General features: G+C 46.3%; 1 protein-coding gene across 14 annotated transcripts in view; it reads right to left on the bottom strand.

Moving 5' to 3' along the window:
* The window catches only part of HSPG2 (heparan sulfate proteoglycan 2), a 332,003-nt gene that overhangs the window by 38,027 nt on the left and 268,073 nt on the right, over window positions 1–25,903 (bottom strand). For 10 of the 14 annotated variants that reach the window (XM_033922874.1, XM_033922879.1, XM_033922883.1 and 7 more), the window contains 13 exons: window positions 25,399–25,594; window positions 22,653–22,832; window positions 19,378–19,638; window positions 17,569–17,734; window positions 16,616–16,713; window positions 16,024–16,290; window positions 14,394–14,506; window positions 13,198–13,345; window positions 8,420–8,536; window positions 6,459–6,476; window positions 3,678–3,765; window positions 2,266–2,410; window positions 404–503 (listed from right to left, as the gene is read on the bottom strand). In XM_033922874.1, the coding sequence (XP_033778765.1) occupies window positions 404–503; window positions 2,266–2,410; window positions 3,678–3,765; window positions 6,459–6,476; window positions 8,420–8,536; window positions 13,198–13,345; window positions 14,394–14,506; window positions 16,024–16,290; window positions 16,616–16,713; window positions 17,569–17,734; window positions 19,378–19,638; window positions 22,653–22,832; window positions 25,399–25,594 (1,897 nt within the window). The remainder of the gene's footprint in view (window positions 1–403; window positions 504–2,265; window positions 2,411–3,677; window positions 3,766–6,458; window positions 6,477–8,419; window positions 8,537–13,197; window positions 13,346–14,393; window positions 14,507–16,023; window positions 16,291–16,615; window positions 16,714–17,568; window positions 17,735–19,377; window positions 19,639–22,652; window positions 22,833–25,398; window positions 25,595–25,903) is intronic. The other 4 variants (XM_033922877.1, XM_033922886.1, XM_033922888.1 and 1 more) reach the window with 1 other exon arrangement.

Raw genomic sequence — 25,903 nt, 5'->3', positions numbered from 1 at the left:
AGTGGATTCAACAGGACAAAAGGGGGGGTGAAGTGATGTCAGCAGACACACAGTTATAGGGATCTGAGAGCGTGAATGTACGAGTGAAGTGATTTTTGGAGACAGAGGTGAGTTGCTGAGAACAGTGGATTCAGAAAGGAGAGACATATTTCCTCTGGGATGAGATTGGAAGAGAATAGCCGGAGGCAAGAGCACCCCCTGCTGGAATCAAACTCTGTGTGTTATGTCTCCCAGCACTCCACCCATGGACACTTTGGGGAGATGCTGGACGGGGAGTGATTTGCGTACCTCTGTCTTCCTTGGGCCCTGTGTGATCACAAAACCTTTCGGACAGCCGTACCTGGAGGTGAGATTAAATAATATGGGAGGGAGAGAAATTAAGGAGCGTCTTGACACTTCTTACCGACAAACCCATTTTTGAGGCCTGTTTTAGAGATGGTGTCATAGTTTGGGTACCCGCCCAGGTACAGCTCCTCATTCAGATCCAGCCCTTGAAATTTACCCTAACGGAGAGGAAAGAAAAACCAAATTAGAGCTTAGTCATAAGTCCAGCTAACCATGTCTTTACGAGGTCAGAAGGGAAGTTTAATAGCAACCAGGGCCCTGACTTTGGCAAACTCTGCCCAGTTACCAGTCCTAGGAACCCCCTTGGGATGCGGCCAGGATTCATCTTTTTGCCAAATATTAGAAAAATAATGTGTCCCAGAGTTTGACATCTCCAGAGGATGAGAAGTGGAGTTGCTGGTGGTGGGAAACACTTCTGTCCCTTCCATTCCTCTCTCCCTTCTCTCTTGGAGCAGGGATGTAGCCAGAAGTCCATTTTCTGGGGGGGGGGGGGGGGGGGGGGGAGGAAGGGATCCCAAAGGTGGATTGAAGAGACAAGGTAATCTCTCCCCCTTACTTTCCCCCCTACCATCATGTTAAAATATACCGTCACTGGCAGGGATGCAAACCTCATCAGCTGAAGATGTCGCGCTCAAGTCAGCTGCCGATGCTCGCATTCAGTCTAATTGTGAAGCTTGCCTTCTGACTTAAGTTCTGCTCGAACAACGCAGGTGGGGCTTGTGCAGGAGACATATTTGGCTGCCATTAAAGCCGAGGGGGTTTGAGCAGGTGAGAGGGCCTAGGCCCAGGCCTCCAAACTCCCTCCGCTGGCTACTCCATTATAAACTAAACTAAACTAAACTAAACCTTAAGTTTATATACCAAAAAAGAGTTCCAAAGATAGGGTATTTCTGTTAAGGGGGGTGGGAGTGTTCCTTCTATTTACTAGAAGTTTCCACCTGTTTGCAATAGTTAGCTTCTATTTTTTTCAAAATGGAAAAGAACATGGCAGGAACACTGCCGATGGCGCCTCAGCCTGGGGAGATCTCGTGACGACACAGGCAATTGGAACTTTAGTCTGCAGCCACATTGCCAGAGGTCTCAAACCTGCAGAATTTGCTAAAGCCGGTGGTTTCTTCTGTTCTTGTAAATAAGAGCTAAAAGAGAGATTAAATTCTCCAAAAGGTAAATAAATTGCTGAGTGCTATAAACCTACCTTCCCAGATGAAACCTCCCCACCCCCCCACTAAAAAAAAAAAATAGGCAACAATTGCAAAAAGAACAAATAAATTTGCGGCTGTGAGGCCTCAGTGCTCAGAACCTGATGCCAGTGCTAATCTGTGTAGAACGTTCCGAGGGCTCTAGCACAGGAAACAACGCACGTGCCAAAGGTGGCCACAAACTCTATTTAAATGAAGTCAAAAGGATGTTAATGAGGTCATTTGCTCAGTGGCGTAGCAAGGGTAGACGGCGCCTGGGGCGATGGCGCCCTCACCGTACCTCTTTAACTCTTTGCCGGAGCGAGAACCATCTCCAACCTGTTGCCCGGGACGGCCTTGGCTCTCCCTCTGATGTCACTTCCTGGTCCCACAACCAGGAAGTTATTTCAGAGGGAGAGACAAGGCCAGTGCTGCTCACAACTGTGAAAGACAAAGAGGCACCGGGGGGGGGGGAGAAGAGGGGGTCACCGTCCCCACCAAAATGGCGTCTGCGGTATTATGCTTCCCCCCTGCCCCCCTCCTTATTGCACCACTACATTTGCTATTCCCTGCTCTTAATGCTGGAAATCTACAGCCAGCTCGGAGCTGGTATTGGAAGGGGGAGGGTTGCGGGGTGGGTGGGGTGAAGAAACAATTTCTTATGATTTGAAAGCAGCAAATTTTCTAGTTGCGATCATCTAAGATCCCACTAAGGCAATAGGCTGTGAGACAGGGCACCCACCTGGGACGTCCCGTTGACAGGAAGCTGGTCATCCACCACCAGGGACCCCCGTGTCCGGTTGCGATAAATTGTCACTGTGTGGAACTCTCCCAGTTTGATAGGGGTTGGGTAACGGACCGTTGCCATTCCTGAGCCAGCGTCAAACCTGGAATTTAGAAGACAAATCTTAACACGGGGGAAAGAAAAGGAATTGAAAGGGGTGTATTTGGGGGTCGGGGGAGGTAAGAGGAGGAGTGAAAGAGAAACTGAAACAAACGGAAAAGAAAATAAGCAAAAGTTAAAAAAAAAAGACAGATACTCAGTGGTAAGAAACTTACTTACATTAAACCAGCTCATCATTCCCAGTGGTGTAGTAAGGGGGGGAGGGAGGGGGGGATCCGCCTCGGGCGCCATCTTGGTGAGGGCGTCAGCAGCCATCTTCCTCTCCGCATGCCCCTTCCCTTATACTTCTAACATTCGCGGCGTGAACAGCCACCCCAACCTGCTGCTCGCACCAGCGTTGGCTCTTCCTCCGACATCACTTCCTGGATCCGAGCCCTGGAAGTGACGTCAGAGGAAGAGGCGAGGCTGGTGCGAGCAGCAGGTGGGGGGTTCCTGCGTGCGCCGCGAATGTTAAAGCGGTACGTGGAAGGGGAGGGGGCGCATGGGGGTGGGGGAGGGGCGCCTCTCACTACGCCACTGATCGTTCCCATTAACTTTAAGTGGATTTAGAACAGACATTATAGAGTTAAGGAAGATCACTGAATATCTGGTCCTGAAGATCAGCAGAAAAGTTATTCGATACACTCTGTGGAATTTACCACTATTAAAACATTTTTAATGTAACAGGAAACTCAGATCTTTGTTAAGTCCTGTCTGGTGGTGGTTAAGATATTCCCAACTCCACTTATGGTTAGGGTCAGATTTCTCCAGACGTGTCTGAACGGCTTTTCAAAACCCCTCAAATCGCATCAGGCAGGGCGGAAGTCCGTGCATGCGCAGATGCTGCACGTGATTCGCGCATGCACGGACTTCCTCTCTGCCCAACAAGAGCAGTCAGGGGGGGGGGGCAGGGCTAGGGCAGGACTGGGGGTGGAATTAGGGGGGGATGGGCAGGCCCGGGGGGCAGGTCTAGGGGTCCAGGTTCTGAAAAGCCCCGATGAGCTCCGGCTGCATCTGGAGGGCCTCTGAACATGCGTGGATGACATCACACACACATCCGCGCATGCTCCAGGCCCTCCAGACATAGCTGGAGCTCGTCCGGAAGGAGAGAGGAGACTTTGTGGGGGGGGGGCGGGGCTGAAGGCGGAACGGGGCAGGGTCATGTGTCCGGAGTTTCCTGGAGAAATATATGGTAACCCTATCCACAACGTAATGAATGCCCTTGGAAGACTGATCTTGGTATGCATTAAAAAGATGCCGCAGCTCCTCACCTCACTTCAGGGCGACCTCCCACCAAACCGAAAGAGATGAAATCAGCTCCATTGCTGCTTTTCTTCTGCCCGTTGAAAAGCAACATCCCTACGAGGCACAGACAAGTCACATTATAGCAGGAGAAGAGAGCCATAACCAAAGAACTTGGAATCCTGAGCAAAGCCTGGGTGTAGTATGTGTGAATGAGACAGCACTACACGTCTACATCTTTCTACAAACAACACACAACCCCCTTTGCTGGGAAGTCTGCTAGCCTTGCTTTCTAGAATGAGACGTCTGTCCTTATGTAACTCATTTACAGAGCCCACTCTGCATGACAACCCCCTCCCAACCCACCCACTGTGCTACCATTGCTTATACACTGATAATACCAGTCCTTGGTCGACTGTACAACAGGCAATGATATGTTGAGATATAAACTGTGAACCAAAAAAACCCAACAGCGTCATCTAGTGGCATTACAGTAGATAACGGGCTTTAATTTATGGCTGTTCTACACTGTGAACCAATAACTCCCCCCCAAAAAAAAAACCAAACAAACATTTTTTCTTGTATCTTCCACATAACTTTGCCAATTCTTATGAAATTTAGTGTTTTGTATCCTGAGGGAAGTTAATGCAAAATGATGTAAATATTTCCTGCTGTACCGCAACACTACCTTGTGAAAATGAAGTGTGAACTGAATAAAAGCACATCAAAAAGTTTTATGACATATCTTGCACAAAAATCTAAAGTCATTCAGTAATGTTCAATTAATCAGATGTTCGAAGTGTGCTCCCTTTGCACAAAGGCACACCCTCAGCCTTGGTCGGTGTGTTTGAGGCTCGTCTTCCTGGCTCACTATAAGATTGTGTACAATGCAATGAGCGAGGTCATCCACTGCCTGGCTTACAATCCACAGTGCCCGTTGCTTGAATCTTGCTTAGCAACACATCAAAGGTCATTTTTGTTAAAATCCTTCTGTGGAGACTCTTTCAACAATCTTTTACTGCCATAACCTTTTAGCAGTACAAAGTTCTTTATCAGAATTTGGTCGTCTGCAGTGAAAACCATTTTTGATACAGACTGTTTACAAATTATCATGTTTGTGTGCGCGTCCCACAGAAACAATGCACTAGTGGGAAATATTTACATTATTTTCACCAACTTCCCTCAGGATACGACATACTAAATTTCACAAGAATCAGCCGAGGTCTGTGGAAGATACAACAACAAAAAAAACCCCATTTTGGTGTGTGGTTTTTTTTGGGTTCACTGTGTACAACAGCCATAAATTAAAGCCCGTTATCTTCGTAATGCCACTAGATGGCACTGTTTTCTAAACGGAAGGAAATGCTTTTTCTTACTGCTTGCTCTCCGTATTCTTAGGTGCTTTCTATTTAGTCACTGTTATTACTAGTCCTTCACGGATAAGATGATGGAAAGCCCTGTTTCAGATTACCTCTGTATCTTGTTCTCGAGCATGGCAGAACAAGTCCACTAACAAAACACACATAACCTTGTGTTTCCTGCACAGATTAATATTGGATTATAAACCAATGCTCTGTTTCTTCTTCATAACACATTGGTACAGCTGTCCTTGTATCCCTTCACATTACCCTCCCCCCCATAACTAATGTTCATTTAAGGAGGATGGTATAGGTTTTTGTACCAAGTGCAGCCTAGTATGGTGTGTGTGTGTGTGGGGGGGGGGGTGACTGTGTATACAAGCAGTCCCCAAGTTACAGACGACTGACCTAAGTACGACTCGTACTTAAGAATGCTCATGGCTTCATTTGATTTCACTGAGCAGTATTTCCAGTGACCTAGACTTCTACACTTCTCCAGCAGCAGATTCAGGAATGATGCATGGCCGCATTAAGAACAGTGTGTGGTTGTGCATGCTGTACCTTAGAGGGAACTAGTTGGCCCTTTTGTCAGCTGGGAGCAGAATCCTAAAATCTACAGGTTCTGAGTTACGTACAAGGTAACTCGTTCTTAACCTGGGTACTGCCTGTATAGGAATAATCATACCATTATGACATCACTGATGAGGTTGGCTCTTAGGCATTGGTGGAATGAGGCATTATGACATCACAATCTCAGCAGCCACATTGCCTTATCTATACTTAGGAGTTTGTTCCAGTAGCCAAGGCTCAAGACAGTGCCGTTTAGAAGCTAATTCTTTTCATATGTAATTATATGAATTTTTGTAGTTGATCCCTGAATCCCTAATGAAAAAAATCTGTATCCTGGCAGATTCCAAAAGACCCAAGGGCCCGATATTCAGCTGGAACAGTTTATTATGGTTTATGGTATCTATTGAGATGATTTTGGTTTGCTTTCCTGCCTTCTAAAGTGACTATCATTCCTTCTACCGTTGTATCTTCTCTACATTTTCCAAATTTGCTCTTTACTCCATAAACTTAATCATAAGGTGAAGATCGTGTCATTCTACAAGCCTTACTCCCATGAATCTTGCTGTGTATGGTACGAGGCACATTTCCTTGAAACGCCTGATCTGGGGCCAGAGGGACAAAGGAGAGCGTTGTGCTCGGAAACCGAAGGTTAGACAGGACACACCAAGAAGCAGCTTTGCCCAGCAGGTTAGGAAGAGCTTCTACTGCTACTGGCTCTGTTCTGGTTATTCCATTAGCAAGGCTTGCATATTTAAATCCCATGGTCCAAAGCGAATCATGACCGTAAGCACAAAAGAGGGAGGCACCCCTCTGCACTCCAGAGCTCAAAATCATCTCCGGTTTTTCACTTTCAAGAGCAGGCAGAAGGAACTGGGGACTTACCTGAATACAGAATAAGAGCTGGAGGGAGCAATAGCGGAAGAGGACAGGTAAGAGAAGGTGGAAAGCAGAAATCAGAGGAAGGGGGAACGTGGGAAGGAAGTGCATGGAGAAGAAAAGAGGAGTTAAAAGGCACGAATGACGAAGCAGGGGAGGAATGGGGTAAATTGTAGGAGTGGGGTACACAGGACAGCATGAATATGGAACAAGAGAAATGGCAAAACAAGGATTGGGAAGAGGGGAGAAGGTGAAAGGAATAGCCAGGGAATAAGCAAAAGGGAGAAGGAGGAGGAGGGGAGGAGCAATCACAAGAGAGATAAGGTAGGTGGAGTGAGACAGAAAGGGAGAAAAAAATGGCGCAAGGGATGGGAAGAAGAATAGGCAGGAAGCAGAGAGAAAAAAGACGAGAGAAGAAAAAACAGACTGAGTAACAAGATTCAGGGTATCCAAACCCCTGAGATACATAGGGGGCAATTCTGTAACAGGGCACTTCGAATGAGGTGTCTGAAGTTTCAAGCTTTATTAAAATGTGATACAATTGCCTAGTCCAAAATTACTGAACAATGTTAAAATACATGAACATAATTTTGGGGTAGGCGGGGAGGAAGTTCAATTGTTAAAAGAAAAGAAAACATTCAAGGTAAGAACAAAAAAGGGGGAGGGGGGGGTTGTAAAAATAAGTGAATAACTTTGTTTTTAACAGAGATTGATGGTTAGGTTCAAAGTTATATCGAGAAGGCGTCTTTGAAAAGGTGGCTTTTCAGCTCATAGACGACATTGCACGGGACAATCACGCGTGGACAAACCCCCCCCCCAAACAATCGCACGCAGGACGTCAGTGCGTTGGATTTCAACACTATTTTAAAGCGCTCCGAGGGGGTGGGGGTGGGAATCCCCCATTACAGAGGAAACAGCCATTTCCTCTGTTTTTTAGGGAAAAATTACGGGAGCGCCAACATTTCTAACTAAAGTAGGGGGGTTCCCTCCTCACCCCCCCCCCCGAGCGCTTTAAAATAGTGTTGAAATCCAGCACGCTGACGTGCTGCGCCCAATTGTCCGTGCAGGATTGTCTTGGGCGTTTTTGACTGGACACTGGCTTTTCAGTTTCCCTTTGAAGGCTTGCAGGAGGAGCCTGTTTTGTAAGGGACGACATGCATCTATTTTCCTTTATAGAATAACAATGGAGCCCCAACAATGTCCCACTCTCGCTCCGGCCCTGTGCGCGTCTCTTGCAAACAGGTGCGGTCAGGTATTTGCAAAACAGCAACCATTACGATAAGTGCACGCAGCTACATTTAAAAGCACACAAAAGTTACTGCCCAGGTTATAGAGCTGCCCTGTTTCTTGAACAAAACAAAAGAAACCTGCTCTGTTGGCATCGGCACACCTGTAAAAAATATATTTTAAAAACTTTTCTTTTTAAGGGTCAGGTGGCATTAAAAACTTACATATTGTGCTAGTTTCTGTAGAAGGGTTTGTGCAAAAACGAAAGCATAACATTTCCACTGGCACGGATTAAAGGAACAGTCGTCAACATATTCACATTTGGGGGTGGATTTTCAACATATAGTCAACTGGTCATGGACACGTGGACCTTTCAGCCCACACCTTCCTGCCAAGTCAGTCCTTACTAGTTTGCCTGCATTCACCGTGTCCGAAGATCAGCTTCCCATATGGCTAAAATATGTTTATATATGTTACACAGAAACATGATGGCAGATAAAAGGCCAAATGGCCCATCCCCACAGGAGCTCCATTTTCCCGTCCCCGCAAGTTTTGTTGCTGTTCTTGTCCCTGCCCCCTTCCTGTAAACTGCCTTAACCACACAAGCCCTCGAACACTTATGATTTTAAAGTGTTTGAGGCCTCTGCTGGTGAGGACGGAGCTTGTAGGAATGGAGCGATATCTTTCTGGTTTGGACAGCCAAAGGAATCCCATGATGCATTTGTGTGTGTTGATCTTACCGTCAGCAGTATCTGGACGGAAGGTAATGCGAATCTCAAGCGTATTGTAGGCATCTTTGATGGTTGGCAATTTTAGAAAAGACTGGAGACTGTCGGTAAAATATGGTATCACTCGCTCTGGAGGGGAAAGAACGGGTAAAATTACTAGCCAGATACAAACAGCAAATAAAGAGATCAGCTACTTGAAATCTGTTTAAAATTGATTTAATTTTTAATTTAATTTTAATTTAATTTAATCCTTATATACCGCTAATAACCGTGAAGTTTCTAAGTGGTTTACAATACAGAATACATTGAAGATACAATAAAATAAAATGATTAAAGATAGGTACTTGGAAATTCCCTAACTGTCCCGAAGGCTCACAATCTAGCTAAAGTACCTGAGGAATAATTAATGAATAGTAAACAAATATAATGTAAAAGATAGAAATAGAGATAGAGACGAGAATATGAATATTCTAACAAGAATTCAGTAAGTATATTAAATTAGGATTAAATAGTAAAGATAGAAATAAAAAAATAAAAACGATACAAATACAAAATAAAAATAAGAATCCATTGCGAGGTACCTGCCTTATTTAATAATATTATAATATTATAATGATAATATTAAAAAATGATTTGTATCCCGCAACACCTTGCCCTTCAGAGCGGTTAACATCAAGAGAAATTGCGTAAGAAGCAGCGAAAATACATCAGCATGGACGAACAAATACCGTCTGGAACTCCCTACCCCAATATAGAAGAGACGAAAAAAACAACTTAAAAACCTTTCTGTTTAAAGATGCTTTTAACCTCTAAATGGAATATATACAGTGCAGTAGACTCCCTACTAAAAAATTAAAAAAGAAAATATAGAAAAATGGATACCCCCCCCCCCCCCAGGGGTCAACAGGCACGAGGGGGCATTCGGAGAAACTGAAGGGAGACAGGTTCAGAACAAATGCAAGGAAGTTTTTTTTCACCCAAAGGGTCGTGGACACTTGGAATGCGCTACCGGAGGAAGTGATCAGGCAGAGTACGGTACAGGGATTCAAACAGGGATTGGACGGATTCCTGAGGGATAAAGGGATCGTGGGATACTGAGGGAGGTTCTGGGATGTAACACAGGTATAGAAAGCTAACCAGGTAATAAGTATAGAAATCCAACCAGGTAATAAGTATAGAAAGCTAACCAGGTAATAAGTATAGAAATCCAACCAGGTAATAAGTATAGAAATCCAACCAGGTAATAAGTATAGAAATCCAACCAGGTAATAAGTATAGAAAGCTAACCAGGTAATAAGTATAGAAATCCAACCAGGTAATAAGTATAGAAAGCTAACCAGGTAATAAGTATAGAAATCCAACCAGGTAATAAGTATAGAAAGCTAACCAGGTAATAAGTATAGAAATCCAACCAGGTCGTGCATGTGCAAGACCGGAGGGTTAGGACTTCGATGGGAAGATAGGACTTCAATGGGAAACCAAGGTGGCAAGGGGGGCCCCTTCTGGTGACTCAGACAGGCCGTGACCTGTTCGGGCCGTCGCGGGAGCGGACTGCTGGGCGGGATGGACCTATGGTCTGACCCGGCGGAAGCACTGCTTATGTTCTTATGTTCTTATGTTTTTTTCCCTCTATAGCTCTTTTCTTTCTCTAAAATGGTTAATTTTGTAACTTTACCCCCTTACTCCCTTTTTAACTCAATTTTTTTAAATTGTATGTGGTCTGTTTACTTTGGATTTTTACTGTAATTCGCTTAGTAAATTACGAATAAGCGATTTATCAAATCCTTAATAAACTTGAAACTCGATTAAACAAATTTGTCAAATGAGTTAAGTCTTCAATGATCTTCTAAAACTTGGATACGAAGATGAATTTAGAAATAAAGACACCGAGGGCGCCTTTTACGAAGCTGCGTTAGCGTTTTTTAGCGCACGCAGCATTTTAGCGAGCGCTAAACCCGCGCCACGTGGCTAGGACTAACGCCAGCTCAAGGTCTAGCACGCGTGCGGCGGTTTAGCGTGCGCTATCCCGCACGTTAAAGCCCTAAAGCGGCTTAGTAAAAGGAGCCCTTTCAAAAGTTAACACCAGCCTGAAAAGATAAAGTTTTATCTGAGAATCTTTTAAACCGACATCCGTTCGCAGTCGGAAATGAGAAAAGGGTAAGTTCTACGTGTAAAACGAACTTTATCTGGTCAAACGAAGTGTTTCAAGAGATAAGCAGGTGCTATTCCTAGTAATGTTTTGTTACATAAACAGCTAAGTTTAAATATTATACATTGGTACCTCGGTTTACGAGTGCACCGGTTTGCGAGTGTTTTGCAAGACGAGCAAAACATTTGCAAAATCGGTGCCTCGGAAACCGAGCATGGCTCGATTTACGAGCACCCCCCGCAATCCGGCACCCCCCCTGCCTCGAACCGGCACCCCCCACCACGATCCGACACCCCCCCCCGACTCAATTGGGCACCCCCCCCCCCCGCTTCTTACCCTCATCTGGGCACTCTTGAAGATCGGCCTACTCGTCTGCTGGGCCTTGAGCATCTGAGCATGCTCAAGGCCTGTGAGTTCACATTCACGTTCGCAGAGGGAGGCCTTCGAGGGGAGCAATGCCGGTTCTCGGGGGGGGGGGGGGGAACGCATCAAAGTGAGTTTCCATTATTTCCTATGGGGAAACTCGCTTTGATAAACAAGCATTTTGGATTACGAGCATGCTCCTGGAACAGATTATGCTCGTAATCCAAGGTACCACTGTACTGGCTTTAATTGGTAACCAGTGTAATTTTCTGTAATATGGTGTGATATATTTGACATTTTTCTAACCCAAAATCAGATGTACTGCTGTGTTTTGGATAATTTTCCACCAGAGGTCTAGCAAGCTCCTCCGCCTCCTCTAGATTCTCGTCTCCATCCATTGCAGAGACTAGAACAGGGGTGTCCAACGGTCGAGGGCGATACAGTGTTTTCCTCTGCTGCTCCCGGGTGTTTACCGTCTTGCCGGCTCCCTCTGTCTTGCAGCATTTGCATGTTTGTGCGGCCCCAGAAACATTTTTTTCCGGCCAATGCGGCCCAGGGAAGCCAAAAGGTTGGACACCCCTGGACTAGAACATCCCTTTTTCTCGCAGCAAAGCTACCTCAGGAGGTACGCTCTCCACCCCCATATTTGGGAGACAGGCCCCCCCCCACTCCTCAACCTACCACCCCCCCCATTTCAAAGCCCATCATCAGACATCCAAAAATATCCCTTCCCCCACCCCTTTTCTGGAAAGCAGGCTCAGAGGCCTCACTGCATAAACCCCCAACAGGGCTAAAACCTGAAATGGCCCGAGAAACAGTCCTTTCCAAAGTTTTACTAAAATTGCTAAGCATGAGAAAATGCGTAATGCTAGCGTTTCGGCAATTTGGAAATAGCACCTTACCCACACCATAAGTAAGTTTGGAGCAAAACTAAAATCTGTACGATAATATGAAATTACACCTTACCTGCTCATTTCCTTTCACCGAGTCCCTCCAAACCAGTCCAGATGTGTCAGTTTACCTTCTCCTGCCAGCAGATGGAGACTGAGAACTACTGGCTGAATGTTTCTGCCTTAGAAGGGGGCCTGTGCCGTCTGGCACCAGTATTTCCTTAGCAAAGAACTGAACCAATTAATCAACCACGCAACTAATCCCCTCTTTAACCAAGGAAAAGAAAACAACCCCCAAAACTGTACCATCCTCAAGTAATGTGCAGCTTGAAGTACCCGGAACTAGAACCTCTAACTCCAGACATATTCTTTTCAACCACCTAGGCTGAGACACAGCTGGGTTCTGGACTTGACTGGAGGGACTCAAGGAAAGAAAATCAGCAAGTAAGATCTAATTTCCCCTTCCTCATCATCCCCTCCAGACCAGTCCAGTCCAGAGCAATATCTAACACGGGTGGGAGTCGGACAACACTAGACTGGAAGGTCACATCCTGCTATATCTATGTCCAGCCTACAGTGTCACGCAAAGGAATGTAGAATGACGTTAAGCCTCTTAACAGCATCTAATCCATGACATGTCTCTCTAGATAAGACTAAACTTAATAATTAGGAATGGCTTGCATATATCCTAACACTATGAGGAACACTTATTAAGATGAGATAAAAGTTGGAACGCGCTTAGCAGCCGCACCCTCTCTGAGCTGTCCTGTGCTCACAGCTCTGTCTGCTGCCTGCCTGACACCAGCTGAAATTGAGCCTCTGCATGTGACACCTCCCTGCCCCCTTGGAGCTCTTACCATGGGCTTCGGATGCTTTTCTCCGTTTCCTTTCTACTCCCAGCTCCAGACTGTTAAGGGTCTTCTCCCATGAGTAGAGGGTGGGGGTTGGGGACCGGCTCCAAGCTTTAAGGCCCAAGAGCCCCTAAAAGGTGGGAAGGGAGAGGAGGGACCCTGTTTCGCTCCCCTTGGCTCTGTGTTATGGACCTCTGTGTTCACTCACCGAGGGGCCAAAAATGTTGCAGCCCTGAACCTAAGACCCAATTCCTTCTACATTTCTACTAGGCCACAGCAAGATTGCACCGGAGCTTACCTACCATCTGCTGAAGACTAAGAAATAACTGGTTGGTGCCAGACTGCACAGATTCCCTTATAGGGTAAAAGGGGTTTAACTAGTAGCTCTCTGTCTCCATCTGCTGGCAGGAGAAGGTAAGCCATGCACCTAGACTGGTCTGAAGGAATGATGAGGAAAACCCCATTAGATGATGGCCCAAGTGCCATGGGAATTTTGCCTGTTTGTTCTAGGTTGGTCTAAGAGATGTCCAGGCTCACCTTGGACCCTCAGCACAGAGAAGGCCGTCACCTTTCCTTGTCTGTTGGCTGCTGTACACATATAAGTTCCTGCATCTTGCATTCTGATTGAAGGGATCATCAAGATGTTTCCTTCCGGTCGTGCGTCTCTTGGAAGGTCTCCCTCCAGCTGATAATAGAAATCAGAGTCATCTCTTTCATCAAACCTAGTCTCTTTCTCATCAGAAATATTAATTGTTGGTTAAAAGCCTTGAAAGATCACCTGCATAGTTTTCAGGCTTCTCTTTTCAAGTTCAGCCAGTCCCCTAATATACCAGCTTTTGAATGTGTTCTGATCCGAAGCCTCAAATGACTCCATAATAGCACTGATGCTATTTGATCTCCCAGAACTTGGCCTTCACCTTAGAATCGAGTTCTGGAATCCCATCCCTTCATTAATATTCTCATGCATCAGTCCATTCAAGTCTGAAATAATGCTCTAGGCCAGTGGTCTCCAATCTTTCTCGTGTAAAGGGCCGCGGTGTGACTACAAGAAAGCTGTGAGGGCTGCCAAGAGATTTCAAGCTTACAACTACATTTTATAAACCATTGACCTGCTTGTTCAGACTGGGCATTAAAAATTGATACTAATATTGATTCTACAATACTTCAAGGATAGATTTTATAAACTTGCTTTATTTTGGAATGTCAACAGTGGCTCAAGAGATTGTTTGCATCTACAGGATTCGTAGTGCATTTCAGCCAACTGTTTGAGGGCCGCAATGGAGGACTTCAGAGGCCACGCGTTGGAGACCGCTGCTCTAGGCTTTTTTCAGCGACGGATCAATCATTTATTATATCATGCATTTTATCTTTCAAATTCAAGATTTACGTTGATTTTAAATTAAGGAAATGCTAGGAAGCTCCCAGAAACAAAATCAAACGATGATGTTGATATTCAGGCCTATATTAATCAGGTGAAAAAGTACTAGGCGGGTCAGAAGCAAACATTCTGCAGGACTTAATTGGAGCCATATCTGCTACTGAATTATCTGCTCTGACTGCCTTTCTGGACAGAGCCATGGTGGACCTGGAAGTCATCCAGGCCCCACAGAACTTCATTGTCCAGTCTCTATTACTGTTTAATGACCGATAGCTTAACAAGTCCAGAGAATGTTTTATCTTGCTGAGGGCCTCAAACAGTAAGTAAGCAACAGTGAAGGATAGTTCTACCATACCTTGGTCCAGGAGATTTCAGGGACGGGAAAGCCAGAGGCTAGACATGGCAAGACCACAGAGGAGCCTGATGCAACTTCCTTGAGCTCTGGCCGGTTTGCAATCTGAGGTACAGCTGTAAAGACAGGGGGAAAAGCCCCCCACAATGAGGTGTGGCGGGCAACAAACAGAAGCCCCAAGGTGGGCAAAAAACATTTCTTGGTGTCCTCCTTCACAGAGACGCAGAAAGTCGCAACCCTCCTCAGTCAGTGTGTCACAATGTCTCGGATATTTAAGGAAACACCACTTACATGCAAGGCTGGGATTAAACATGATGGGGCCCAGGGCAGAAATTATTTTGGGGGGAGGCAATGCCAGGCTGCATCTCTTTCAGCTTCAGGCTGACTCGGGACCCCCTGTATCGAGTCTGACAGGGGAAGGAAGGAAGGTGCAGAGCCTGCCAGGGGAGTTTGGAAGGGTGCTGGGTGCAGAGCCTGACAGGGCAGGACACTTGAATATGAAACCGCCCGACTTATATTTGAGTCAACCATTTTTCTTCCTTTGGGGGGGGAAGGGTGTGTCTCGACTTATGTTCAGATCGGTATATACGGTATGCTAGTGTTACACGTGTAATCAACGATTATAGAATTCACACTTTAGCACCCAGCATCCCAGTGCCTTGCTTTGGGCGGCCTGTAGATCAAGGATTTTGAAATCCAAGCCTCGAGGTTCGCAACCCAGCCTGGTTTTCAGGATTTCCACAGCGAATATGGACGGGATGCATTTGCATTCACTTCTTCTATTTATTTATTTGATTTGTTTTATAATCCCATTATCCCCAAGGAGCTCAGAATGGGTTACAGCAGGGGTGTCAAAGTCCCTCCTCAAGGACCGCAATCCAGTTGGGTTTTCAGGATTTCCCCAATGAATATGCATGAGATCTATTAGCATACAATGAAAGCAGGGCAGGCAAATAGATCTCATGCATATTCATTGGGGAAGTTCTGAAAACCCGACTGGATTGCGGCCCTCGAGGAGGGACTTTGACACCCCTGGGGTTTACAGGGTAACATACGTGGAGGGACGCAATCAAAACATACATTTAAGCCTGATCCGGACACCAAACTAAATGTCTGAGGTTTAAGTAGGGCAAACCTCCTTTCAAAATGCCGAGTAACGATGTTCTAATCATGAGCACCTGATGTGATACACCTGTGTGTGATTTAAGGCACTTTAAGTGGGGGTGTCCTCATTTATTCCTCAGTCAGAATACACATTTTTGTGTATATCTTTTGTTTCATGACTATATCAAGGAAAATTTTTGTTGTTTTCCTGCAATTATATCATTATCTTTTCCAGAGATTAAAAAAAAAAAAAAAAGATTTGACATCAATACGTGAATATTTTTTAAGAAAGAACTGAATATTTCATTGGGTGTCTTAATTTTTTCAGATGACTGTATATGGAAATTCCAGAAGCCTTTTCCTTCCTCTCACCTTGGGTTCTGCATCCTTAACCCTATATGTCATGTCATGTCTGTCTAAGTTAGATTGTAAGCTCTTCTGAGCAGGAACCGTCTATCAAATGTCAAAATGAACAGCCTTTCAGCACTATATAAGTGATAAATAGTAGTGGTCGTACTGGAATACTTACACTGCACACGCAGAATGATGTGAGACTGAACTGTGCCCATGTCGTTGGTCGCTGTACAGCGGTACTGCCCGGCATGAGGTTGCTTCACCTCCTCAATTTTCAGCATCCCTCCGCTGATGACTGCATCAGGCGGCAGGCGGCCACCCACCTTGCTCCAGGTGATTCGTGCCTGGGGATCACCGATGGCCAGACACTCAAATTCCACAGAGTTGCCCGCCAGAACGGTTTGCACTGAGGTCCGGATGTTAATCATCACCCTGGGAAGAGCTAGAGTGAAGACACAGAGAGAGCTGAATATTTCAGTACAGAAAATAAGCAGAAAAAAAAAGATTATATTCAATTTCTAAGAGCACGTACGGAGTGCCGGCATGGGAAACCGAAGCATACCATTGGCTTTTGCGCTGCCGACTTGGGCACTGGACATCTTCAGCTTGGTCATTCGCACCAGCCATTAAACAGGGGCTGCAATTTTAGGGGGGGGCTACGGCCCAAAGCGAGGGAGCGGCGGTTAAGTGGATGCGAAAGCCGTCCCTCAGCGTACATCAGGAGGCGGTAAAAAGGGATTCCATAGGTGGCAGTGCCCAGGTCTTACCTTGAATGACAAGCTTGGCACTATCTTGAGCTTGGCCAAATACGCTGGTGGCTCGGCAGGTGTATATGCCTTGACTTCCACGATCCAAATTCTGGATTCTGCAATGAGAACATTTAGAGATTGCCAAATATTTTTCTCTCTCCCTCCCTGCCTGTTCCTCACACAGCTTATCTTTGTACCCGTTTCTTTGTTGCGTTTTCAAGATCCCTCTCCACTGCCTCTTCCCAGACCCAACCTCCCACCATCACAAAGTCTCATCTAATCTGGGAGTTTATAAATTGTCTTTCTGATCCATTTAAGGACTGTTTAATGTGATTTACAACAGATTAAAAAAGTATATGCAGGCAGTCCCCGAGTTACAGACACTCGACTGATGTACGACTCGAACTTAAGAACACGGCTGCGGCTTCATTTGATTTCACTGAGCAGTATTTCCAGTGGCCTAGACTCCTACATTTCTCCTGGAGCAGATTCAGGAATGACGCATGGCCGCATTAAGAACAGTGTGTGGTTATGCATGCTATACCTTAGAGGGAACACTGGAGGGGCAGTTGGCCCTTTTGTCAGCTGGGAGCAGAATCTTAAAATCTACAGGTTCTGAGTTACAGACAAATCCGACTTAAGAACAGCTTTAAAAACGTAACTCGTTCTTAACCCAAAGACTGCCTGTAAATAAAAATAATTCTAAAAAAACTGCATAATCAAAATACAAAAATATCTATTAAGATCACTGTCAGATGTCCAAAGTAACTCACTAAGACATTATAGACATTAATTATAACGACTTTGTCCAAATTGTATTTTCAAACACTCACTAGTATTTATTGCGTCCGTTCTAAACGGGTCACGCCAGCACACTGAACAGTAATCCAGAGCTATAGAGATGTCTGGCGCTCCTTACGTAGGCGGCAAAGACCGTCCTTTTGGTTCAGAGCCTCTCCAACCGTACCTACCTTAGGACCCTGTCTTGCACACTGTGATGGGCCGGAAGCTGTCCCCCTTCTTTGAACCATTCGATCCTTGCTTGGGAGCCTCCGATGACGTTGCAGACGAACTCCGCTGTGCCACTCACCCCCTTCACATCGATCTGCGGAGAAACACGGACAGCCAGAGGCGCTCCTAGGTGAGAGGGGGAGGGGGGGAAAGAAGATATAAAGGTGAACAGGACAAGACAATCCGTGACTCTGCTCTACAGGAGTTCAGACCCAAATTTCAGCCTGCCTGTCCGACATTGCCGCTTGGATGCCTCGTCACCATCTCAAACTGAATATGGCTAAAACTGAGCTCCTTATCTTTCCACCTAAACTCACCTCCCCCCCTCTCGCCGTTCTCTATTTCTGTGGATAACGATCTCCTCCTCCCTGCCTCGTCAGCTCCCAACCTTGGGGAGATCTTTGACTCCTCTCTCTCCCCTCTCTCTCTCAGAGCCAACAAACTGCCAAATTCTGTCGTTTCTTCCTCTATAATATTACCAAAATCTGTCCTCTTCTCTCTGAACAAAACCCTTGTCCACACTCTCATCACCTTGCGCTTAGATTACTGCAACGTACTTCTCTCTGGCCTCCCGCGCACCTGCCTCTTGCCTCTTCAATCCGTTCAAAATTCTGCTGCATGACTCGTATTCCGTGAGAGCCGCTATTCTCACATTACCCCTCTCCTCAAATCACTTCACTGGCCCCCCGTCCGTTTCGGAATACAGTTTGAACTCCTCTTGCTGACATACAAGTGCATTTGCTCTGAAGCACCCCCGATCTCTCCTCATTTATCTCCCCCTAGCTCCCCCCCCCCACCGTGATCTCCACTCATCGGGCAAGCCCCTCTCATCTGTACCCTTCTCCTCCACTGCCAACTCCAGACTCCGTCCCTTCTTTCTTACAGCACCGTATGCCTGGAACAGGCTGCCTGAATCAATGAGTCTTGCTCCATCCCTGGCAGCGCTCAAATCCAAGTTAAAAGCCCACTTTTTTGAATCTGTTTTCAACTCAACTCCCACTCCAGATACCTAGACCCACTGTATCATTTCTAATCTAATCTAATCTTCCATTTGTGACTTGCACATACCTATACAGGCTCAAGGCGACAGATCAAGGAGGAAGGGGAAAGTATTAGGGGAGGGGGGCATGGAGAAACAAGTGGATGCACCTATCAGTAGGGGGCGCTATACAGAAATTAAGACAGTTAATTGTCAAAGAGGCGAGTCTTCAGGTTTTTTTCTGAATGTGGTGTAGTTTGTCTCTTTCCTGATGGCTTCTGGTAGGTCATTCCAGGTTTTTTACACCAGAGTGTAAAATTCCCTTGTAGTGGAGGTATTTTGTGGATGGCAGGTTTAGTTGGATTTCCTCTACCATAATCTCCCCAACCCTGAAATGTCCTGTCTAAATTAGATTGTAAGCTCTTCTGAGCAGGGACTGTCTATTATATGTCAAAATGTACAGCAGTGCGTACGCCTTTCAGCGCTATAGAAATAATAAATGGTAGTAGTAGAGAATAGTCCTCAGTAAGTACAGATATCGGACAAAGAAACAAAATTCAACAAGTCTGCAGTAAGAGATGCAGGCAACGTTTATTTCAATAAATTGTTCCGCACAAAGAGACTACCTTTTGACAGGTACCTGACATGGTCCGTGTTTCAACCAACACGTCTTCATCAGGGGCCCCTAAGAGGGCGGAAAAAATATATACGCTCGCAACAATTTTGCATGATATAGGGGCTGCGATGTTTGTGGAGGCTTTCACAGCCCTACAATCCCCAAAACACTTACCCAATACGCTGACCTGGGCAAAGGCTTCCCCTGAGCCCACTTTGTTATTGACGATGCAGCGGTATCGGCCGTCATCTTCCTGGGCGACGGGGTTGATATGCAGCACTCCATCCCGGACACTGGCTCCGTCGGAGAGGCTGCCGTTGACTTTGGTCCACTGGAAGCGAAGGGGTGGCGTGCCGTGAGCGAGGCACTGCAGCTGGACCACCTCCCCCACGCTCACGGACAGCTCGTCCGGCAGGCTGGTCGCATATGGCGGTGCTGCGGGAGAAGAAGAGAGTCCTTGAATATGGGGCTGCCACCGAGAAGCCACTACCGAGAAGACATTTGGCCTATATGAAGGTAACGCAAACAGCCCAAAATAACTCACGTACTGGATAAGGACTTTTTTGTTAAAATTTATTTTATTTTTTGCAGTATGCGAGCTGAAGAGGTGGAGAAGAAGCCGACTGGTTAGAGCAGGGGTATCAAAGTCTCAATCCAGTCGGGTTTTCAGGATTTCCCCAGTGAATATGCATGAGATCTATTTGCATGCACTGCTTTCATTGTATGCTAATAGATCTCATGCATATTCACTGGGGAAATCCTGAAAACCCGACTGGATTGCGGCCCTCGAGGAGAGACTTTGATACCCCTGGGTTAAAACAGTAGACTTTGACCCAAGAAATCTGGGTTCAAATTCCATTGCAAATTCTCATCTTGGGCATAACATAACATTTCTATACCACAACACCCCCTTATGGTTAACAATTAAGAAAAAGCTGAGCATCAGGCAGTGAATTACAAGAAGTAGAAGATGGTCAGTTAGAAAAATTTTAGCGGACAATTTAGTTTTTAACCTCTTTCTAAAGTTCATATACGAGGTAGAAGTAAGTAATAATTGACAGAGAACAGAATCCCAAGTAGCTGCTTGATATGAGAGTACAGTGTTCCCCCTGGTCGTTCGTGGTCGGCAGTTCGCGGTCCCAGTCATTTGCGGTATTTTCAGACCGCGAACCGCCGACCAGGAGAGGACAGCTGGCGAGTGAAGGAAATCACTCGCTGTATGCTCCGGCCGCCTGTTCCTGCACTAAAGTCAAGCTTTGGCACGCAGCTTCTGATTGGTAAAGCCCGACTTTAGTGCACGAAGAGATGATCGGAGCATACAGCGAGTGATTTCCTTCACTCGCCGGCGCTCCGGCTGCTCTCTCCTGCCTCTCCCGCTGCCCTCCTCCACGAAAATCTGTATTCGCGGTTTTTCAAGATTCGTGGGGGTTCCTGGAACGGAACCCCTGCGAATATCAGGGGAGTACTGTAGTCTGTAATGAAATCTTTTGTAGAAAGTTCCTATGGGAAGTCCCAACTAGGATCCTGGTTTCGGCAGAACACTGCCTTTCTTAGGGGACAGACCAAGCTAAAATAAACATAATAAACAAAACAATTATTAAAATGATAAAACATACAGAATATGATATTATCATATAATATCATATGATACCATATTATATATCATATAATATGATATCATATGATATTATATGATAATATATCACATCATAATATAGCATATCATAATATGATAATAACATATGATATCATATTAAGATATCATAATATGATAATATCATATTATGCATGTTTTATCATTTTAATAATTGTTTTGTTTATTATGTTTATTTCAGTTCGGTATGTCCCCTGAGAAAGGCATTGTTCTGCCGAAACCAGGATCCTAGTTGGGACTTCCCATAGGAACTTTCAATAAAACCCCTTGTGTTGTATTGCGACATCGGCTTTGCCTTTCTTCGGTTTTGCTTCTCACTGTGCTGAGCAAAGGAAGACTCCTCTTTTTTCTGTGGAATGAAATCTTTTTTAGCGGCATCCACTGGCCGATGGAAAAGCGAACGTTGTTGAAATGCGTGAAGAGCGTCGAAAATTAGAAAAGTTAAAACGATCCACTAAATGCCCCGGAGCCATACCAAGGACCACCTTATAGCATATAAACATCCATTAACACACCACCCTTGCCACAATGGGAAGCCAATGTGGCTCTCTGTAATATGGGGATATATGATCTGCCTTTTTTAATCTAAAGATTAGGCGTACCGCAGTATTTTGTATCACAGGAAAATATGTCCTATATCAGAATGTAATTCACCTACTGAGAAGACGTGAGCTGAACCCAAAGCCCCTCCCCCCTTCTACTACCTGGTCCATAGAGGGGCTTCTTCCTTTTGACTGACACAAATGCTAGAATCAAAGCGGTTTACATAGTATATACAGGTATTTTATACTTGGGGGGGGGGGGGCAACAAAGGGTTAAGTGACTTGCCCAGAGGCCGAAGGAACTGCAGTGAGAATTGAACCCAGTCCTCTGGTTCTCAGGCCACAGCAGTAACCATTAGTCCACTCCTCCACTGTGGCCCCTGATTCTGCTTCCAGCTGAAAATGTCCCTCCTTGTGCAGCCTGAGGACACAGCATTGTTTTGTTTCTCTGTTTTCAGAGCATTTTGTAAAAAAAATGTGTGTCTGTTATTTGTTTGGGTATTTATAGGGGTTTATATTTATTCACCTGCTCTACTCTTTTTTCCCCCCAAAAAGGACCAGAAATCTTTTTGTAAAACACCCTCTTTAACTCTTGCAATCCGCCTTGAACCGCAAGGTAATGGCGGAATAGAAATCCCTAATGTAATGTAACATTCCAAAGCTGAGATTGTGACGTCATAATGCCTCATTCCACCAATGCCTAAGAGCCAACCTCAGCAATGATGTCACAATGGCTTGATTAGTTGGCAACTTCAGCATTTGGAACCTAGGACAATACCAGACTTTACAGTCTACGGCCTAGAGACAAGTTAATCAAATCATGTAATTTTTAATGAGTATCACTTATGGGCAGACTGGATGGACCGTTCAGGTCTTTATCTGCCGTCATCTACTATGTCATCTACTATGTTACTATGAAACCTGACCATGCTGGGCGTTTTCTATTTGTGAACTTCTCTCCCATGCCCCTCCTACTTTGGTTTTGACCCAATGACAATGAAAGCTCCTCGTGGATGCCTCCTCCTCGTTGAGTGGAGCAGCCGCCCAGTGAAAAGTGCTGTGGTCTGAGAACCTGGCGAACCGGTTCGATTCTCGCTGCGGCTCTTGCGACGTAAGCCTCCAGTGCCCGTTTATAATAATGCAAATTGTTTCAATTGTTAACCATAGGAGCATACGAGTCGCCACACTGGGACAGACCGAAGGTCCTTTCCGCTCCCACGCAGCCCGATGTTAAGTGACGGAAGACGCCTTACTCTCCACATCCAGGGTGACGAAAACTTCGCTGTGACCCGCCGTGTTCGAAGCATTGCAGATATACTGCCCCGAGTCCTGTTGCGCCACATTGGGGATGACGAGCGTCTCGTTCATCAGCTGATGCTGCCAAGGCAGGGGGGCTCTCAGCTTGGACCAGTGGATGGTAGGCTTAGGGTGACCTAGAAAAACAAAGAAACACTTATGTGCTAAGCAAAGCCGAACCACCAAAGCCTTACAATTTATTGTCTGTTCGGCATTCAAAATCATTCCTGGGGTCCCAGGTCACAGCTGTTTGCAGGGTTCATAGACAACGGCGCGAAAGACAAAGGCGCGCCCGGACAATTGAGCGCAGCGCGGAGGTGCGTGCCGCTCAAAATTACTGTTTTTAGGGGCTCCGACGGGGGGTTTTGTTGGGGAACCCCCCCACTTTACTTAATAGACATTGCGCCGGCGTTATGGGGGGTTTGGGGGGTTATAACCCTCCACATTTTACTGTAAACTTAACTTTTTCCCTAAAAACAAGGAAAAAATGAAGTTTTCAGTAAAATGTGGGGGGTTACAACCCCCCAAATCCCCCACAATGCCCCCACAACGCGGCGCGATGTCTATTAAGTAAAGTGGGGGGGGGTTCCCCCCATCGGAGTCCTAAAAACAGTAATTTTGAGCGGCGCACACCTCCGCGCTGCGCTCAATTGTCTAGGCGCGCCTTTGTCCCAGCGCGCTTTTGACCTGACACCGTTTGCAGAGACAGCTCAAGGAATTACGGCAACTCTAGGCCCCTCCCCCCCACCACTTCTGTCTCTGATGTTCTCTCCCCCCTCCCCACCGGGGGTCTGGCATTTCTCCCTCGGTCGCTCAGTCTAGTGTCTTTCCCCACCCCTTAATCCGGTCTCTCTCTCTCTCTTCAATGTGGTCCTTAGTTACCGGCAGTGGCAACGTGGCTTTCAGCGCTCCCCCCACCCCCGCATCTTCCCTCTTCCATGTCCCGCCTCCTCTGATGCAACATCCTGTGGGCGAGACACGGCAGAGCAGGGGTGCACAACTCCAGTCCTCAAGGGCCAAATCCAGTCGGGTTTTCAGGATTTCCCCCAGTGACTCTGCATGAGATCTGTTTGCCTGCGCTGCTTCCATCGTATGCATATTGATCTCATGCATATTCATTTGGGAAATCCTGAAAACCTGGCCTGGCGAGGGCCGAAGTTGTGCACCCCTGCGGCAGAGGGAAGATGCAGGGATGGACTGGAAGCGACCTGTTATTACTGCGGTCACCGCCGGTAACCAAGAGATAAAGTGTACTGGATCACAGTGGAAAAGGGAGGGAGAAGGCTTAATCTCTAGATCAGGGGAGGCACTAGTGGTGACATCAGAGGCTGGGGATTTTGGTGCCTCACCTGGTCCAGTGTAGAGAATTACACGGGGACAGAAATCCCACCCATCCCCACCATAATCCCCTCCATCCCCACCCATCCCCGCAAGGAATTACCTCCATCCCCGCCAGTCCCCATAAAGAGCAGCAATTACTTCTGACAGGATCATCAATTCCACAGTTTTTTTTGTGTTTGTGCTGCTGTTTTCCTTGTGGAATCTCTTTGGTGGAACCCTTTTTTTGTTTTCTGTTCAGGTAATTAACTTATAAACCCCCTCTTTTACTAAGGCTGACGTGTCCATTATATTATATGGATGAACCCTGCTTCCAAAGCCTTCCATCCCCGTGGGAGTCCTGTTGGCTAGAGGGGAGTCCCATGGGTTAGGGGGGGATTCCCACGGGTTAGGGGGGTTAGGAGGGATTCCCGCGATCCATGTTCCCGTGCAGACCTCTAGTCCAGTGCTTAAGCTGGTCCTGGTTGTTTGCCATAGGGAGGGGCAGGAATGATCCGACTCTTTTCCTTCCAGCCTTCAGCCAGTAAGGACAGTTTTGAGATGCAAATTTCATTTCTTTTCTTTTTCAACTGAAGTCTAATCTAATCAGGACTTCTTAATTGCACTTTTCCATTACAGCAGTGGTGTCAAAGTCCCTCCTCGAGGGTCGCAATCCAGTCGGGTTTTCAGGATTTCCCCAATGAATGTGCATTGAAAGCAGTGCATGCACATAGATCGCATGCATATTCATTGGGGAAATCCTGAAAACCCAACTGGATTGCGGCCCTCAAGGAGGGACTTTGAGACCCCTGCATTACAGGTTCAAGGTGATTTACGGATAAGAGGGGGAAATAGTTGCAACATAGTTACAGAAGGGAAATTACAACTCTAGTGAGGAGGGAGGATACATTGTTGCTGGGGGGGGGTTGGAGGGGGAGCAATTGCATTACACTGTGGAGGATTGCAGGATATTAAAATGCTGCTATAACTTACATTTTGGATAAGAAAATTCACAATAAGCCCTAAGACGTCATTACTAAGATCCCAGAATTCACAAATGTCCCCACAGTGTGTTTTATATATCTGGAGTGTAGCAGTCACTCCAGATTTATTGGTATACCTCTAAGATTTATTGACTTGGTCCAGAACGCCTGCTCTCTTGCTTCTTGGGCAATTTCACAGCATTTCCTTTCTCCGTTTATCGCGCTGCACCGTTCTGCTTCTACGTCTGCCACTTCCCTCCGTGTACTTTTCTTTCCATTTGAGTCTTTGTCTTGCACCCCCCCTCTCCCTTATCATACCATAGTCCCGCAGAAAGCCCCAGCCTAATGCTCGCTGCGGCGCCATGACCCGGCACCATGAAAATGAAACGTGGCGAGACCGTACCTGAGGCAGAGCAGCGTAAAATGACACTGGTGCCTGCCAACGCTACCACCACCGGCTCCTCCACTGTGACCTGGGGGGCTCCGGGTCTCACAACGTGGCTTTCAACCTGGACCTCAACCTGGACCTCCGAGGAGCCTACCGGGCTCTGGCCCACACAGACGTAGATGCCAGCATCTTCCGGTTTCACCGATGCGATCTGGAAATAGAAAAGCCACACTTTGAAAACACCGATGTCTGGTCGCCGTCTTCTCACAGCTGTTCTTCCCAGCAGAACCTCACAAGACAAGACAGACAGACGGGTGTCAGGGTAAAGGAGATGGGGCTTGTATTCTGCTTTTCTGGTGTGGTTTACACAATCAAAGCGGTTTACATTAGATAGGGATTTATTTTGTACCTGGGGCACGTTACTGATCCCTCCCTCATACACCATCCAGAACTCTGCGGTCCTCGGACCGAAACCTTTTCTCAGTACCATCCCTTAAAGTTATCGGCACGAGACGAGCAG

This window comes from Geotrypetes seraphini, chromosome 15 (genome assembly GCF_902459505.1).
Source record: "Geotrypetes seraphini chromosome 15, aGeoSer1.1, whole genome shotgun sequence".
Classification (NCBI taxonomy): Eukaryota; Metazoa; Chordata; class Amphibia; order Gymnophiona; family Dermophiidae; genus Geotrypetes; species Geotrypetes seraphini.
This window is presented reverse-complemented; position numbering and strand designations above follow the sequence as displayed.